Below are 17,727 nucleotides of genomic sequence, written 5' to 3'. Positions count from 1 at the left end.
TGCAATACTGTATGTAATGACAAATATTTAGTTAAAAAACGATCTCTCTCACAGGACTGCATGTTTCTTAACAAGATATAGATGTGCAGAGAAGGTACCTCCGTAGGGGCTACTGTTCATCATTCACAATAAAATTAACATGTGCAGTAAGTACAAACCATCACATGACACTTGTTTAATAGAAGTTATTGAAGGTTTTTCTAAATATCTAAGACTGACTCTTTGAAAAGCAACTAACACTTTTGAACAGACTTACAGAGGAGTTGAGAAGTCCAATGAGTTGTGTTTGGCCTGATAGTGACACTAGCTAAAGAAGGATGTTACCGCCTTGATTCACACAGTGGTATGAGCAACCTTAAGTCCAGAATACTGTGGTACCTCTACCCACTCTGGTGCTTCATTAACAACGAGAGGTTCAAAGAGGTACGATAGAGTGAGCTGCTCCTCAGCGGTACCGTCCAACTGGAAGTACTTTCATACAGGTAAAGCTGTCAGGGTATTTGGACAGCACCACTGGATTGCCATCCAGACGGACCTCACTGAGACTTGGCCGAAGGTAGTAATTGTCGCTGGCCTTGCAGAAAGTGTCTATGGTGACATCAGTGATGTTGTTGTTCTGAAGATGAGGAGAGAAGTGAATAAGTGTACTGAAATTATGAAATGACTGAAGAACATTGCAATAAAGCTCAGATTCATTGAGGGAACCCAAAACGAGATATTTAGCCCAATATAATGATCAGACAAAACAAGCTAAATATTTGCAAATAGTATTCTCACTATTGTTTCGTTAACTTGAATTTCCTAACAAACACATAGGTGTGTTATACATCATTTAAAGTCCCCCTCAGATGAAAACCATGTTCTTTGAGTTTTTAACATGTCTGTGTGTCATTTTCCTTCTGAAAGAGAACAAATGTAATAAGAAATCACTTTGTTTTTACATTTCTGAGTATTTCTCCTTTTAAATCAATCAAACTGTCTTGGACAGACTCTGTTTGAATGAATGATCTTCTTTCCATCAACAGCTCTGCTGCACATGCACTAAACCCTCATCTGTTCCTAGTGTCTAGTTCAGGTTCTGGAGAAGAGAAGATGGTATCTTCACATTGACTGCAGTCAAATGAGCCGCCGTTCACATTTCTGTGGTCAAATCAGCATCACTGGATTTTTGGTGTGAGTTTCATCCAATACTTACGGTAGCAGGACTGAGAACGCTGGAAAATCTCCACCAGACTCCACGGAGCTTCTTGATGTGACCACGGAAATGTGAACGGCGGCTCATTTGACCGCAGTTGGAAAGGATTGGAAATCAATGGAAGTTCGGTCCACAAAGCTCTTCACTTCCTTGTCCGAACTGACACCAAGCTCAAAACAAACGTCTGGACATTTTTGTGTAACAAACGCTAGTGAGACACAGAGCTATCATATTCAGATGGGGGGCAACTTGGGCGGAGCAGCTCCGCTTAGCTCCAAAAGCCACGCCCCCTCAGAGGAGATTTTGCAGACGGAGGCCTCAGAGCAACACGAAAAATGGCTTTTTAAGACATTTAGGTTTTGAGATTTTGGTTAAAAAGTTAGAAAATTAAAATACTACTGAAAACGTTTTTTTTGTTTATAAAAATGTTTCATAATGGGACTTTAAAGCAAATATTGGCAGATAATGACACCTTCTAAGTGTCATTTGGGAAGAATGTCTGAAATATAATTTGTTACAGACCTGCAAATGTAGGATGCGGACACTCTCTGGAATGGTGGGAACAGCTTCAAGCATATTGTCAGCCAGGTACAAGTTTACCAACTTTGTCAGTTTCTGTTGGAAAAATTGACCAAAGCATGCTTAATAAAATTGCTGTCTACCTTCCTTTTGTGGTAAAATGATGTGGTAAGATGGGCATGCCGACAAGTACTTTTTAGAATTGAGGTTGTCGTACCTTAAAGACGTTAGCCTTTACCCCCTTGGTTTTGAGAAGGTTCCTGTTTGCATTGAAGGATGAGAGTTTGGTTGGCAGAACAGGAAGTTTGGTCAGTCTGTTCTCAGCCAGAGACAGTTCCTCCAGCAAAGTCAGCTTGGAGAAGGCGTCTTCTTCAATCTCTGCGATCAAGTTTCCTGTGAGGTCAATTCTCTTCAAGGTCACTGGACACAGAAACAATTAACAGGTCAAAAACAATGAGCTGCTTCAGTTGTAATACTGCATGGATTTAATAATCATAGTGAAAAATAATGTATTCAGCATGTTTTCCAGTTGGGTATAATTATCTATTTAATTATTCCCCAAACTTTTTTCCATTCACATACCCCTTAAGACATGTCAGCTTTAGCTAGGTTTCACGTGTTCAGTTCAGCACACTGTCTTGTGGGGTCCAGATGACCCTACTTTTAATGTAAACAAGCCTAGGAGAGTGGAAGGGTTGACAACCACGATGTACGAACATAAGGGTGCTCGTCAGTGAACATGGCTTCAGGATTTCATATGCATATTCATATTCATTCATATCTTTGACAGTTGGGCAAAAGCAGGGCCAGAAGTGTCAACTGATTACAACCTGGTAGTGAGTTATATTTGCTGGCGGGGGAGAGGCCAGAAAGACTTGACAGACTGTGAGGGTTTGCTAGGAACGTCTGGCTAAGCTCTCCACCATGGGGCAGGGGGGCTTTGAACAGGTACTGAGGGGGGCTGGGGACACCGAATCCCAATGGAATTTCTCCAGCTCTATTGTCTCTAATGCTGTTCAAAGCTGGGGTCTCAAAGTCTCTGGTGCTTGTCTTGGTAGTGATCCCTAAAGCCAGTCGTGGACATCAGATGTAAGGGATGTCGTTAGGCTGAAGGAGGAGTCCTACTGAGCCCAGCTGGCTTGTGGGACTCCTGAGGCAGCTGACCAGTGCCAGTAGTCTGAACGAGCTGCAGCATACGCTGTTGTAGAGGCCAAAACTCTGTCCTGGCAGGAGTTTGGTGAAGCCATAGAGGACCATCAGTTGGCTTTGAAAAGATTCTGGGATTGCTCAAGAAAGGGAAGACGTCTTCTGCATGGATCGTTTTCAATGCAGACAGGCAGCTGTTGATTTTCAATAAAGATATTGACAAGTGGTGGAAGGAATAATTAAAAGATGTCCTCTACTCTGCTGACACGCCTTTTGCTGAAGACGAAAGATTCTGAGGCCACTTATCACCCGGGCTGAAATCGCTGAGGTAGTCAAAGTTCTCCGTGGTGGAAGGGGTGGATGAAGTACTTCTCCAATACCTCAAGTCTCTGGATGCTGTGGGACTACCATCTCCCAGCTACCCTGGGAACACCTCGGGAGGAAGTGGGCAGGGAGAGGAAAGTCCGGGCATTTTGTATATACTTTTGCCCCTCCAACCCAGTCCCAGACTGGTGACTGCTGACAAATTTATTTTAAAATGTGCACTAATGTGTAGCGTTCAAAAGCATTGGATTCTACAAAATTTGCAGGTTAACTTGGTCTTCTAATTCAAACCACACTTAAATGTCCCCATTTCAATCTTGAACGTGTTTAAATCCAAGCAATTTGGCTTTACAGATTTACCGGTGTCAGCGAAGTCCCTCTTGTTGATCTTTTTGATCTTATTGAAGCGGGCGTATAGGTAGGCAGATTCCTTTGGCAGAGCAGGAACAGAAGTCATGTCTGGGCTGACCTCTTCACAATACACTGAGCCAGTCAGACACACACACAGCAGACACGTGGGAAGGCCTGAAAAAAGTAAAGGATGTGTTACAAGTTATTTTGCTCCATAGGTTTATCAGAACCTGGGAAATGGTTGGACACACAAAAACTATCTTAACACATCTGGAAAAAGTAAATGTGTATTGCTAAAAAAATATAATACACATAGTTCATAAAAGTTTTACTGTGACTTGTGACTCTAATGTAAAAAATGTAGAAACATGTCAATAACATGTTCTATTTTTTTAAATATTTTGTATAATTGGTAAGTTTGTGTAGTCGCCAGCTGTTTTGTAAGATACTAACACCACACAGTTTAAACAAACCTATTTTGTTTAAATTACAGGCATGAATAGCACTACATGCTAAGAGAGACTTGAATATCCACAGTGAAATAAATAGTTTGAACTTTTTTAAGCACTGATTGACTTGTAGTGTTTTTTTTCTTCCTCTCCATCAGGCGACTCAAGGAACCTTCAGGTCTGCTGGTTTATTCCATGTTTTTTTATACAGCAACACACCAGTATTTCTAATTTTGTTCTAAGCTGCTAATACGTTGTATTTCCTCTTTAAAACATTCTGAATAAACCCTTTTCTATATTTACAAATTTTATTTAATTTGACTTCATTTTGGTGCTGGATTTAACAATATTATGTGAATTAATTTGAATCAGTCTTCACCTATAGATGTAAAATTGATCAGATCTATGAATTAATTTCTTTTTTAGTATTTTCATGTATTTTTTAGGCAAAAAAATAGTAGTACAGGTAGGAGTGTACTTGGTGTGTCATCAGGAACGAGAGTTGATAAGGAGACTTGGTGGTGGAATGAGGAGGTGCAGGAGTGTACACGGAGTAAGAGACTATCTAAGAAGAAGTGGGACACTGAGAGGACTGAGGAGAGTAGACAGGAGTACAGGGAGATGCAGCGTAAGGTGAAAGTAGAGGTGTCAAAGGCCAAACAAAGAGCTTATGATGACTTGTACGCTAGGTTGTGTAGTAAGGAGGGAGAGACTGACCTGTACAGATTATATAGACTGAGATGGGAATGACATGCAGCAGGTTAGGGTGATCAAGGATAGAGATGGAGAGATGGCAGTGGAGTTTTTGACCGGGTTGTTCAACAGGAGGAGAAGTGTGATGGTGCCCATTTTTAAGAATAAGGGAGATGTGCAGAGTTGTGGTAACTACAGAGGAATAAAGCTGATGAGCCATACAATGAAAGAGCACTACAGATGCAACATTTGCTTTGAGGATGTTGATGGAGAAGTACAGAGAAGGTCAGAGAGAGCTCCACTGTGTCTTTGTAGATCTGGAGAAAGCTTATGTATGTGAATGAGAGGAAGAATGAAGTTACAGGGAGAAGAGATAAAGAAGGTGGAGGATTTGAAGTATTTAGGGTCAACAGTCCAGAGTCATGGAGAGTGGAAAAGAAGTGAAGAAGTGAGTGCAGGCAGGTTGGAATGGGTGGAGAAAAGTGATGGAAGAGTTTCAGCTCAAAGGAAAGGTGTATAAAACTGTGGTGAGAGCGGCCATGTTGTTCAGCCTAGAGACGGTGAGGAAAAGAAAGGAAGAAGATCAGAGGAAGTTTATCGACGCATTGACTGAAGACTATGGATGTAAAAGAAATTAGAAACATCTTGAAAAATTGCTCCGGCAACTGCAGTATCATTTGAATACCACAGATATTAATGAGATTATGTTGTTTTTAAGGTATAAATCCAATCCAAAGGTAAATAATCGATTTCCGGCAAACAGCAGTTTCTCTGTTTCTTTTCTATCATCTTTGTCTTTTCATGAACACGCAATGCAAAAAAAGTCGCCCAATCATAAGCTTGCCTCTTCTAAGTCTATACCTGAATACATTTCTCTGTCAAATGCCAGTCATTATCATTTATAGCTTTAAATGCCATATAAATAATAAATATCTACTTTTTAAGGTTTTTGGTAAAAGAATCAAACTGTATCGCATTGCTAAAAAGTTAGTTAAATCCTTTATGTATTGATTCTTGGAACATACCAATGAGATTCGTATCAAATCGTGTGAGAGGGAAAGATACACACCCCTATTGAAGACATGAAGGTAGCTGGTGTTAGAGTAGAGGATCCAGAGGAGAAGGTTATAAGGAGGAAGCTGAAAAAGTCAAGTATTTCACCAGCTGGAAAGTGTTGGCATTCTGAGTTGTTCCAGACTTAAGTTTTTTTTACTTTATTCTTTTACGGTTCCGCATTCTTAATTTTTGTATTTCTTTTTTTTTTGTCTTTGTCCAAACTAAAAAATAAATAAGTTATTTTTTTCCACTTGCTTTGATGCCCAAACCGAAGCTAATCCTTAGACCAGACATTTGAACTCTTGGCCCACAAAGAGTTCTAAAATGTGACAGTAGGATCAGACCAGCAGCAGATGTGTGGAGTGTTTTGCTAATTCACCTCATAAGAGAAAGAAATAACATAGAATCTGGACCAAAACATGATTCTATTTTGATGAAAGCTTAATATATGTACTTTAAAACAGCACTTTTTGTAGTGTTTCTTTTCAAAATGATGGTTTTAGACTCATTTTAGTGCCAGTTGTATCAATGGGTTAATTTCCCCCCAGGAAAAAATTGAAAATTATAAACATGCTGCGTTAATGCGTTATTGGAATGATTTGTAAAAATGACAGAAAATACACACGAATGTGAGACAAGAACAGCTCTTCCAGCAGCACGTGAATGCAGAATAACTAACTATAGAATTACAGGGAAAATAAAACATTAATAAGGATTATCAATATAATTTATTCCAGTTTGGCGGCCAGATTAAATGGTGTCTGGATCGTAGTTTCCCATCCTTGCCTTAGACAGAAGTCGTCCGTGTTCTCCTGGGTGAGCAGGAACAGAAAAGTGTCGGGCAGTTCTTACCGTCTGCATTACCGCCTATTGGCGTCATGGCGGTGGGGTCATCATCAGAACGAGGAGTCCTCTGCAGGAGACAACACATCTGTTCACGCCCAGCAGCAGCTGATGCCATTTCAGTGACCTCACAGTGATCCGTGCTTGTAAATGAGGCGTTGTTAGTCTTGGATTTAGTGCTGCAGTGTGAGCACAGGTGTCAGTAAATGCTGAATGTCATTCTTTGACCTCAGATGGGATATTTATTTCAAGGTTAAATCTGTTCTTTCTCAAACGAACTTTTGGGTCACATATGCAGTTAATATTGAGGTATGAACAGACTCCTCTCAGATTTAAACATATTTTTCTAATAAGGACTATATGCAGAATCAATGATGACATACAAACATGAAGACTTTATGAATGCTGTGAAGAGTAGTCAGTGTTCTTCATATACATAAAGCATTCCAACTGATAGCTTTTATTGGAGATTACATTTGACCTTCAAGTAAAAAAACAAGTCGATCTTCAAACACTGATCTAGATAAACCTGACGATTTTTGGGATGGATTCCAACCTCGAGTCTGAGATGAGAATCTTGAGGCATTTCACGATTCAATTACGATTCAGGGGCAACGATTCAATTATGAAACAATTATCAATGCGTTCCAGATCTTTTTTGAAAATATAAAAACTATTTTGTTTGATAATCAAAAATCTTTCACAGCATCAGAAGGGAAAAGCTTTAATTAAACACTCTATAACTCACCTCAAACTAAATAAATGGTGTCTTGCTAGCTGCACATTGTGATTCACAAACTTGTTGTGTTTAATTTTAGAGTGAAAAAGCTTTCACACCGCGTGACTTTTATCCAATCGACCCTTGACACTATAAAAGCCAAAATGCTTTAAATGAAGTCGGGGTCGGTCAGATGACCAGATCTGGAAGGTCAACCATGTTTGTGTGCTCTTCAAAAATGTCAGAGTGAAAACTGTCTTCGTAAACACTTAAAATAATAGCACATGGCCCAGATGACTGATAGGAGAACCAGCAGGGAGAATCTTTACAAAGCAGAACAACCAAATATTAGTCACTCTGGAGTATAAGTCGCACTTTTAGGAGAAAAGTCTGATGTTTCAGAATAAATCCACCAAGCCCAGTGTAGCTAAAAAATAAATAAGAACAAGAATACTAATCTTTGGATCTGTATAGAAAAAATACCAAAGTTTAAGAGGAAAACAATCAGATTCTTGTACTCGGATGCAGCGCCCTCTAGTGGTTGTTAGAGGAAACAACTGCTAAAAGACAACAGGTGTTATAGCAAAGAAATGAGCCTATTTATGTCTAAAAAAAAACAACACACAATTAAGTTGCTCCCCTGCCTAAACTATGAAAAAAAACTGCTACTTATACTCCGGAAAATATGCTAAGATGATCACATAAGAAGGAGGCTAAACCAAAATGTCGTCTTTCAACATTTCTTGCAGTCTGTGCTGTGAAAGGCTCTGGGACATCTCTGTCCTACTAAATATTGATAAATTGGCAAGAAAATGAGTGAATATGATCTGTTGTTACTAAAATAATACCAGACTAATCACAAAAATTGGTCTTCCGATATTTCTGATGTTTTTAGGTGGAAAAAACAAGTTATTCAACATTGTCCAACAGCTGAATGAAGTATTACCCATTTGACTTCAAACGATTGTTTTTTTTCCTCCCTGCATACTCTAACTAAACATTTATGCTGCCACAAGTTCATCATGTTAGATCTGTGCTTTTACCTAATGGAGCTAAATCAGGGCCATAAATATTAGAACAAAAGATTAAAACAATTTGAAGCAAAAATATTGGTGTTTGGCCAAAAAAATGTAAATTGTCCAAAACTTTTAGTTATTCTAAAATAAACTTAACTATTTTCAGCTTCAAATGTTAATTTTTTTTGTTTAAAAACTCAAAATTTCAATTTAAAATCTTTATTTCACTTTCAAGTTTTTATTTACCTTTTCAAATTTGAAAATTTCAGTTTCAAAACTATTGTGGCCAATGCACCGGGACTCGAGTTACCACCCTCATCGATTCTGATTGGCCGTTCGTGTTAGCTCCGCCCCAACACTCAACCTGAAATGTTCAGATTTGAAAATGAAAAAGAAAGAGTTGTAAGTGAAAAAAAAAGATTTAAAATTAAAAAAAGTTTTGAAATTGAAAAAAAGTTTTTAAATAGAAATTTGCAGTTTTAAAACCTAAAAACAGAACATTTGAAGCTGAAAATAATTACGTTTATTTTGGAATAGCAAAACGTTTTGGTCATTTTACTTTTTTTGTCAAACACCAAAAAATTTTTCAGTTTGTTTCATTTGGGTTTCAAATATTTCTAGCTCCAAAATATCTCCGTATTAACTCAATTCTACAAACATTTTTGCTTCTCTTCACTCGAGTTCAGAGACATTTATTTTAGGTGAAATTGACTCAAAACTGAGTCATGCTTTTCCTCTAAAACATCGTTAATCAGAGCTTGTTTTCTTACTCTTAACCAACATCATTCAAATTTAAGCCGGCGTGAAAGCACACCAGTGAAAACAGAAGACGCTCACTTATATTTGAGGTTACAGAATGTCATGAAGAAGAAAACTCTCACCCTTCTTGACTTGAAGTTGTAGCTGACGAGTCCTGTCAGCCGCCTGCGAGGTACAGATCCACGGATCAGCTGAGAATCCCGCCGCAGCCTTCGTGCTGAGGCTGCTGGCAGGCTCAGGAGCAGCATAAAAGCGAAGAAGAGCGTCTTCATCCTCACGGTCTCACACCGGCACCTCAAACCTGACTGATGCTCGGCGCTCTGCTCCAAGCCTCTCAGGACGATTCCAATGACTGTTTTTAAAGGCTGAACCAGTAGCTTCCAGCAGACTCTTAAAGCAGATTTATAGAGCACAGCCTGTTAACCCCTTCCTGACCACCCACTATCTGAGAGACCCTCACAAATGCACCGGAGGAGATGAGGGCGCTCACAGTGAGAAGAGGGAAAGACGAACTCGGTCAGAAAGAAACCAGAATCTGTCCTTCCTGCAAATGTCCAGGTGAAAAATGTCCATTAATAATAACACAAAAAGCAAATCTGACACCAAAGGCTGAGTGTGTTTTTGTCTGCAGGAATGTCTGTGGTCTGTCTGACCACTCAGCAATGACTTAGAACCAAAGCAGGCTTCATTAGCCGGGGCTGGTGCTTTTCATCTCCTGTTTCATTTCTTCTCAGCTGTTGCTCAAGCATTTCATTTAGCAGACACAGAGACTTACTGAGGACAGGAATTTGCTCGATGGCTGTGGACGGCCCAAACCTCCTCTCTGTGGCTGATGTTCTGGGATTTGCTGGAAAACTCGCTTCATCCATCTGCAATGAATTATCAACTTTGTTGTTTAGAAAAGACCCAGTGTTAATGCAGCCTAACAGTCAAATGAAATGAGCGTGCATGTGCACAATAAAGTGTGTTGCATGTGTAGATCGTTTTTTTTTCTTTATTCTTTTGTGCTCGATGAGCACTGACTGATGTGACTGAAGGCCCTGGAGCCACACTGCTTATGCATCAGATTTGGTAATTGGTCTTCCTGACTATTAATAATCAGTATCGGCTCTAAAAAAGCATATCAGCTGATCTTTAGTCTCTAATGTTCATTATAAATGCACTTCAAATTTGAGTCAATGCAACGGTAGTGGTAGCTGTGTGCCGTTGTCATTAGAAGCTTCTACTCAGGAAACATTTGAGGCTCTTTGGTCTTTAGTCTTGGTCATGGTGGAGAGGTTGCAGACTGTTTTAGGGTGTGGACAGGTGTCTCTAATGATAACCAGTTCAAACAGGTGACATTAATACAGGTAACAATTGGAGGATGGAAGAGCTTAAAGAAGAATTAACAGCTATGTGAGGTAAAGAATTCTAGTTTATTTGTTTCATAATTTACGGAGCCCCTAAAGAGCCATAAAAATAAAAAAAATGAAGAAAAAAAGTTTTTTCTAAAAACTGAAGTTTTTTTTTGTTACTAACTGGTGCTCACCAGATAGTAACTGATTTTTTCTTTTTTCTTTTTTTAGAAATTCAGCATTTTTTTTTCTCAAAAAATACGTTTTTTTTTTTTTATTGAAGTATTTTTTTAATTGAAGTAAAATTTTTGTTTCTAAAAAGTGAAGTAAAAAAATGTTTTTTTCTGGTTACTAACTTGTGCGCACCAGATAGTAACATAATTATTTTCTTTTTTAGAAATTGTAGTAAAAAATGTTTTTTCTAAATTTTGAACTCATTCTTTTTTAGAATTTGAGATATTTTTTTTCTAAAATTGTAAGGACTTTTATCTCTAAAATAAAAGAAATTGAAGTAAAAACATTTTTTAAATTGAATTTAAAAAATTAAATTGAAGGAAATTTTTTTTCTAAAAACTGAAGTACATTTTTTTTCTGGTTACTAACTGGTGTGAACCAGATAGTTACTGTTTTTTTTCTTTCCGAAGTATTTTTTTTTTTAAATTGAAGTGAAAAAAATATTGAAGTTGATTTTTTTAATTGAAGTAAAAAAAATTGTAAATTGAAGCAATTGTTTTTTTTCTAAAAAGATTTTTTTCTTAGTATTTTTTTTTCTGGTTACAAACTGGTGTGCAGCAGTTTGTAACCAGAATTTACTTTTTTTTCTTTTTTTTTACTTCAATTTTAAGTAAAACATGTTTTCTTTCCAAAATGTATTTTTTACCTTAATTTCACTTCAGGAGCTCCATCATAATTTCATGGTAAAAAATAAGCTTTCATAGGTTTAGGACCCACCGTTTAATTGAGTTTTAGTGAATATTTATCTATTTTTGCATAAATTGGGGTTCCAGCTCATAAAAATGTAGTTAAAATGACTTGTTACCCCCCCCCCCCCACACACACACACACACTCTTTCTCTGCCCTCCTCATCCTACATACTTGTGCCTTTTTAATTAAATCTTGTTTTATTTTTAATGTATTTCAAGTTTATTAATCTGTCCAGTGGCGGCTTCATTTTCCTATTCCTGTACCTGCCCCTGAGGAGAGCAGAGGGCACATATTTGCTTTTTATTTACCACTGTCTCCTCATGTATTTCCACCTTCGTCCGGTCTAAAATCGTGGTTGAAGGTTTCAGCTTTCTGTCGGTGTGTCATGCACAGCTTGTTTTGTCCCCTTTTGGGTGGGATGAATAAAGTATTATTTAGTCTAATCTAAACTAAAATTAAACTGTTGCTCCATTTTTTATTTAGCTAGCTCTTTAAACCCAACAAACTGATTCACAGAGAGTTGGGCAACTAAGCTGTAGAGGGAGGGGGTGATGACAAAAACATCTTCCTAAAAGCATACAAACCAGCTCTCCTACCACTGTATTTCAGAATAATGAAAGCCTCCTGGAGAAGCGGGGAGACATCTTCAATAATGAAAGATAAATTCATTCCAGTCCACAACTTCTTTTTTTATTGATAATTAATTGGAATCAGAACAAATGAGAATCTACAGAGACGTCCATATTTGTACGTTTGTTCATCTAAATGTGTTTAAAGAGCACAGAGTTTTCTGTGAACTTGATGCTGTTTAGCAATGATTGAAGATGGTAGAAAATGTGTCTTTTATCAGTTGCTTCTTAGTTTTGACTCAGGGTTCACTTCCCTGGGGAGGTGTTCCGGTCATGTCCCGCTGGGTGGAGGGCCCGGGAAAGACCCAGAACACTCTGAAGAGACTACGTCTCTCAGCCGGTCTGGGACCACCTCAGGGTCCCCCCAGAGGAGCTGGAAGAGGGAAGTCTGGGTCACTTAGACTGCTGACCACACGGCCCGTTCTGGATGAGTGGAAGAAGATAGATGGATGGATTTGGCCTACATGTCATATTCTGCTGGTGTTGGAAAGACACTGGCCAACAGGAAATGGACTGGGAAAGGCTGATAAGGCTATACCTCTCTTGATTTCTGTCTGGGGAGTCTGTAAGTATAATGAGGGAGTCCATAAATGTAAATGTTAGTCACACACAACCTCTGAAGCAATACAGTCCTCTCACATCTTTAGAATACTTCCCCACATATGCAGAAGACATTAACACCAGCTTGCTGCCATTTGTGGAGTCGTCAAGATCTGAAACCGTTTTATCTTTTTAGTCATAAAAATATGTGCCGACTATAGACTTGTACGTAGTATGCAACACAGCCAGAGATCTTAGAAAAGATAAACATTAGACAGAGCTATTGAAAAAGAAAAGACTTCTTGGTTTTATAATGAATGCTAAAGAAAGCTGCTCTACAGCAGCTGAGGTCCATCAGTCAGCAGCTGAATCCAGCCTTCAGTCTCACACGGAAGCAGCTCTCCTTTCATAAAAGCTTCTACAACTGATTTTTCTCAGAATTCTTAGGGTTTTTTTCTCAATACTGTATTTTAGTATTATGAAATAAAAAATAAAACAATGACAGTAACATAAGTAGTTAGAGACTTTCACAGAAAAAGGAGGTAATTAAAGACATGTGATATAAAGGGAAGATGAAAAAACAAGGGCAGGCCCAGATATAAACATTCAAGGAATATGAGCCTATACTGTTGCAGGTGTGTTTGCAATTATGAGCACCTTTAAAGTTTTTACAGCTCTGGGAAAAGGGCCAGGAGCTGGAGAATGTGTTTTTACTGTCACTAATTTTCTCTAGCAGAGTGTGAGCTGTGTTAGTGCTTTACTGGTATTTTACCTCACAGTAAATGGGGTCGATGGAGAAAGCCACCCACCACACCAAGAAAGAGACGGCTGTGCTGACGATGAGGCGTTCGGAAGCTTCAGCCACATTCACATACAACCACCTATCTGCAAAACTGTGACACAAGTTTACTTATCACTAAAATTTATTACCGTATTTTTCACAATATAAGGCTCATTTAAAAGCCTTAACTTGGATCAGTCGGTGCGCCTTACGTTTGCACTGTGGGAGTGTCTCGGCTCTGCAGCATTGCGTGGCAGTCGGGAACTGAACCACTGACTGGACTGTCTGGCAGAAGGGGCTGGTGGTTCCCCTTTTGAAGAAGAGAGACTGTACGGGGGTGTGCCCCAACTACTGGAGAATCACACTCCTCAGCCTCTCTGGGAGAGTCTATGCCAGGGTACTGGAGAGGAGAGCGCGTCCAGTAGTTGAACCTCAGATCCAAGAACAACTATTAGCACGTTGCTCTATTCAGTGCACAATGAAAATCCGGGTTCAGTTAAGCCAGGGGTGTCAGGCACCAGGCCCACGGTGGCTGGCATCTCGCTGATGTCTTATCAGCTGCTGATCACATGGATCAGGTTGGTTTAGCCTAAAAGGAGCTTCAATGGCAGGTTATTGGTCATGAAGTATTGTTGGAGGACCTAGACACAAGAGACCAGGCCTAGTGGCATAAAAGTAAAACATTTAATTAACAAACTGAAACATGACAAAAACCCATGGAATAACAGAAACTGATGACTGAACAGAACAGAGCAGGTGACCTGACAAGGAAGAACTGAAAACCAGACACTTAAATAGACTGAGGTTGATTAAGTAAATGAAGACAGCTGTGGAGGATTAACCTGAACATGGTGAGAATGACAGAGGAAACAGAACTTGACAAAAGCACCACAGAAACACAAGCATACAATTATGACAGTACCTCTCCCCAAAAGGGCAGATCCAAGAAGCCCAAAACACCCAACAGGAGCAAAACAAAATTAGTCCAGAAAACAGAGCTACTGCAGCCAGACGGATGTGAGGGGTATCAGTATCTAGGGCTGTAACGAGTATCCAGGGGCTCAAATACTCACGATCTGCTCCCGAAAATTTGAGTACAAATATTCACGACGTCCAAGATCGCTGATTCGCGATCTTTATAAATGTAGTAAATTGTAGTAAAATATGATCACAATATCATCTGGGGACGATGTATTTTTGCCCTGAAATGCAGATTAATGTAGGACTTTAAGTTTACGAACTAAAACAAAGCCAAAAGAGCCGCGGTACTGCAAGCGGAAGTAAACACATCTTCGTGACGGTGAAGCTTCTGGTTTTCAAAGTAAAACTAGCGAGAGCTTTTTTCTGTTCAGAAACTGAGACTGAAGTTCTGCTCACAGACATAACTCTTGAAAAAATGAATTAGCTTTAACATCGGAGCTTTAGCTCCAGTGTTTACATTGTTTTGGTTATGGTAACTCTTCAACATTTGATGCAATTTGCGAAACTCCAGCTTATTTTGAAGTAGAGAAACGCAGCCTCACGCTGCTGATGGATGCAATCAACGTGAATCAGCTGATTCTGCCGCGAAAAAAAGACTTTTTACATACGGGCTCTGCACCAATATGTGATGCTTAGAACGTAAAATATTGAAAAACTTTAAGGATAAAAAACTGTGAAGAACATTTTCAGGTTTTGTTGCTAAATGATCCAAAACAGCAGTGATTTTTATCCTTTTATGTTTATGTTACTGCTGAACCAGAAGATTGACAAACAAAAAGTTTAAAATGACAAACAGAATTTCTATCTGAATCTTTGTGGGTTTTTTTAAGTTTTGTTGATTCTGATCTCCTGTTCGAAATAAAGGTATAAATGATGACTAAATACAAATAATTTCAATTTTCATCCATCCAGTAAATAGACATACAGAAAGCAATAAACATTATATCAAAAAGTAAGAGTCGTGGTTCGATTCGTGAATCGTTGAGCTTGATTCGTGAATCGAATCGGATCGCCACCTAAGCAATGATCCACAGCCCTATCAGTATCCCTCCCCAAAGGGGCAGATCCCAGATGCCCGAAACAACCACGGGGAGGATACCTTTGCAAGCAGAACAAATCCAGAAAACAGAGCTCCTGACGGATGTGAGCGGGATCAGAACCTCTCCAAGATGGTCAGGTCATTCTGTCACGACGTGTTGTGGGAGGACCCAAACGCAGCAGACCGGGCTCGGTGGCCGAAAAGAGTTTGAAATCTGTGACTTAACCCAACAGAACACTTTTATCTTCAAAAAGCCAGCAAGACTTGATAGGACTGGTTCTTGAGCTTCTTCAGCGATCCCATGTAGTCTTTTGTATCTGAGCCTTACAGGGTCCAGTGGGAGGAAGCCCAGACACCTTTTGCTTACCCAATTGCTGACACACTCTCTCACTTTGGTGTCAGATTGGCTTTTTGGTGCTTTCTGCTGACTCCATTATGGGGCCTTGCTGGCACCAGTCCTGACAGTGTAGTGGACCGTGTTTTCATTGTTGAAGGGGCGTTAGTAGCTCATGGTTTAGAAACCATCTGTCACTGGAGAGCCCTCAAGGTCACTCAAGGTCTCAACTCTTCTCCATGTCAAGGTCGCATTTCGCCTTATTTCTCTTTACATTTACCGTAAAAAGATAATTTGAGAAGAAAAAAGAGAAACTAAATGTGTCTGTTTCTCCATTAAAAAACACTATTACCAACTCCTTACACGTTTTTATAAATGGAAAATTAATTGATCAATTTCAAGAGGAAAAATATCTCGGAATATTTTAGACTCCCAATTAAATTTTAAAAGCCATATTAAAAAAGTGTGAAGGTGGTCAGGTTAAACATGACCTGTTTTAAATTAATAAGACGATGCCTGACTCCAGAATGTGCTTGGATATTTTTAAACTCTATGATCTTCTCCCACATGTGTTATGGACATACCGCTTGGTCACGATCCACAGGTTTGAGTCAGACCACACTCAAACCTGTGGAGAGAATTTCTAATCGGGCACTGAAGATATTTGACAAAAAAAAAACAATTAAATACCACCACTCTCAAGAGTAACTACTAGTTTAAAACAGAGAAAAAATGGCACACAAAAAGTACAAGAAAATCAGAAAAATGTTTTGGTAAATGCACATTTGAGTGTTTTAATTAAATTCAATCTCCAAAAACATAATGGTAATGAAAATCAAAGTGTATTGTTACCAGCCGTGGCAGCTCACTTTCCCTAAGGGGGTTGGTGAAACGGAGGTAAAAAGTACTCTAAGTTGGTTTCAGTAGCATAGTTAGTAGAGTATAGTTCTGTGATGCACATTAGAAAGGAGGTCTTGATAAAATGAGTTAAGGTCGTACCAAAGTTCAATTTAATTAAATATTGAATCAGTGCTTAAAGTCCCACTTGGATCATCTTTTGATTTATTTTAAAGTCATTCCCAGTCGTCTTTTAATGGTTATACTGTTTCTGACTAAAACAAAACAAACTGTGTTGTTTTCTAGGACATCAGGATTGTTGGCGTGGAGTAAGCCTGTCTGATATCCCATCATCCCTTTGTTTACACTCTCTCCCACCAGCTTACAGCCCCTCAAAAGCCCAAACTAACATTAGCAGTGCAACAAAAATGTTGAGCAATATCAGAGCTATCCAGATTCCATCTCAGACGAGGAAAACAAAGACGTTCATGGATCTATTTGTCTGTAAGTGGATGCATCAGAATAGAGCAGAGCAGGGAGACTGTGGCCTGTCCAGCACATTTGTGACGTCTCATAAGAAGCCTTTTTCAAACGGCATGGTTTCACCTTCTCCTGAATTATCACAGTTTGAACACATAAACACTCAGAGACAGATTTCATCTTAATTTTCTCTAAATATGTCCTCCATCATGAGAAAATGAGCATGTTGAAAACACTATTTTCATTGGAGTGGCTCTTTAACAGAATCATTTCCGAGATGTTTTATGGTCATATTTCTTAAAGGTAGTGGGAGCCAGACGGCTCCGTTCTTCTGAAATCTTTGGTGAATGTGAGGATGAGCTGTCTTTCTGTCAGCAGGGAGACGCGTGATGACAGATTCAAGTGTACGCAGACAGAGCAACATACTTTAGTGAATTTACACACAAATACCTTCAGAATAGACCACCAGGCTGTACAATAAACACTTCTGCTCTGCATGGGTCTCCTAACGTCTGACAACATGAATTAAGCCTCAGAGGGACCTCGGGGGGGTTTTAGTCACGACATGGACTCGTTCGCTCTGCAGCTGCAGACCTGGAACTTTGGTTTTTGTTTTAGTTCAGGGATTTATGTTCGTGATTTTTACATGGAAAAAAATAAATATTGTCCCAGACGTGTAGAACTGGTAGAATAAATGACCTCTTTTCATCAGCACACAGGTCAAAGGTGACAGCACAATATAGTATTTGCCTTTGGAAACACATTTAAAGTTCAGTGA

General features: G+C 39.1%; 2 protein-coding genes across 6 annotated transcripts in view; one reads left to right on the top strand and one right to left on the bottom strand.

Moving 5' to 3' along the window:
- Window positions 1–17,727, top strand: part of LOC112144994 (centromere protein P) — a 121,298-nt gene that overhangs the window by 39,527 nt on the left and 64,044 nt on the right. The window lies entirely within an intron of this gene.
- On the bottom strand, window positions 93–9,520 carry ogna (osteoglycin, paralog a). Its single transcript, XM_024269945.2, has 6 exons — window positions 9,192–9,520; window positions 6,586–6,646; window positions 3,545–3,709; window positions 1,932–2,134; window positions 1,718–1,810; window positions 93–616 (listed from the first exon to the last, which is right to left on the bottom strand). Exons 1-6 carry the CDS (start codon window positions 9,339–9,341, stop codon window positions 446–448), a joined length of 843 nt encoding a protein of 280 aa, XP_024125713.1. The 5' UTR covers window positions 9,342–9,520; the 3' UTR covers window positions 93–445.

The sequence above is a fragment of the Oryzias melastigma genome, linkage group LG5 (assembly GCF_002922805.2).
Source record: "Oryzias melastigma strain HK-1 linkage group LG5, ASM292280v2, whole genome shotgun sequence".
NCBI classification, from domain to species: domain Eukaryota; kingdom Metazoa; phylum Chordata; class Actinopteri; order Beloniformes; family Adrianichthyidae; genus Oryzias; species Oryzias melastigma.
The sequence above is the reverse complement of the archived record's forward strand: the minus strand, read 5'-3'. Positions and strand labels throughout refer to the sequence as shown.

Bases quoted from the DNA above. Each gene is read 5' to 3' on its own strand.
- ogna (XM_024269945.2), bottom strand. From the start codon at position 9,341: ATGAAGACGCTCTTCTTCGCTTTTATGCTGCTCCTGAGCCTGCCAGCA. The intron at 6,647-9,191 runs GTGAGAGTTTTC...TGTCTCCTGCAG, and splicing joins ACAACTTCAAGTCAAGAAGG to AGGACTCCTCGTTCTGATGA. The intron at 617-1,717 runs GTCTGTAACAAA...CCTCATCTTCAG, and splicing joins TCCGCATCCTACATTTGCAG to AACAACAACATCACTGATGT.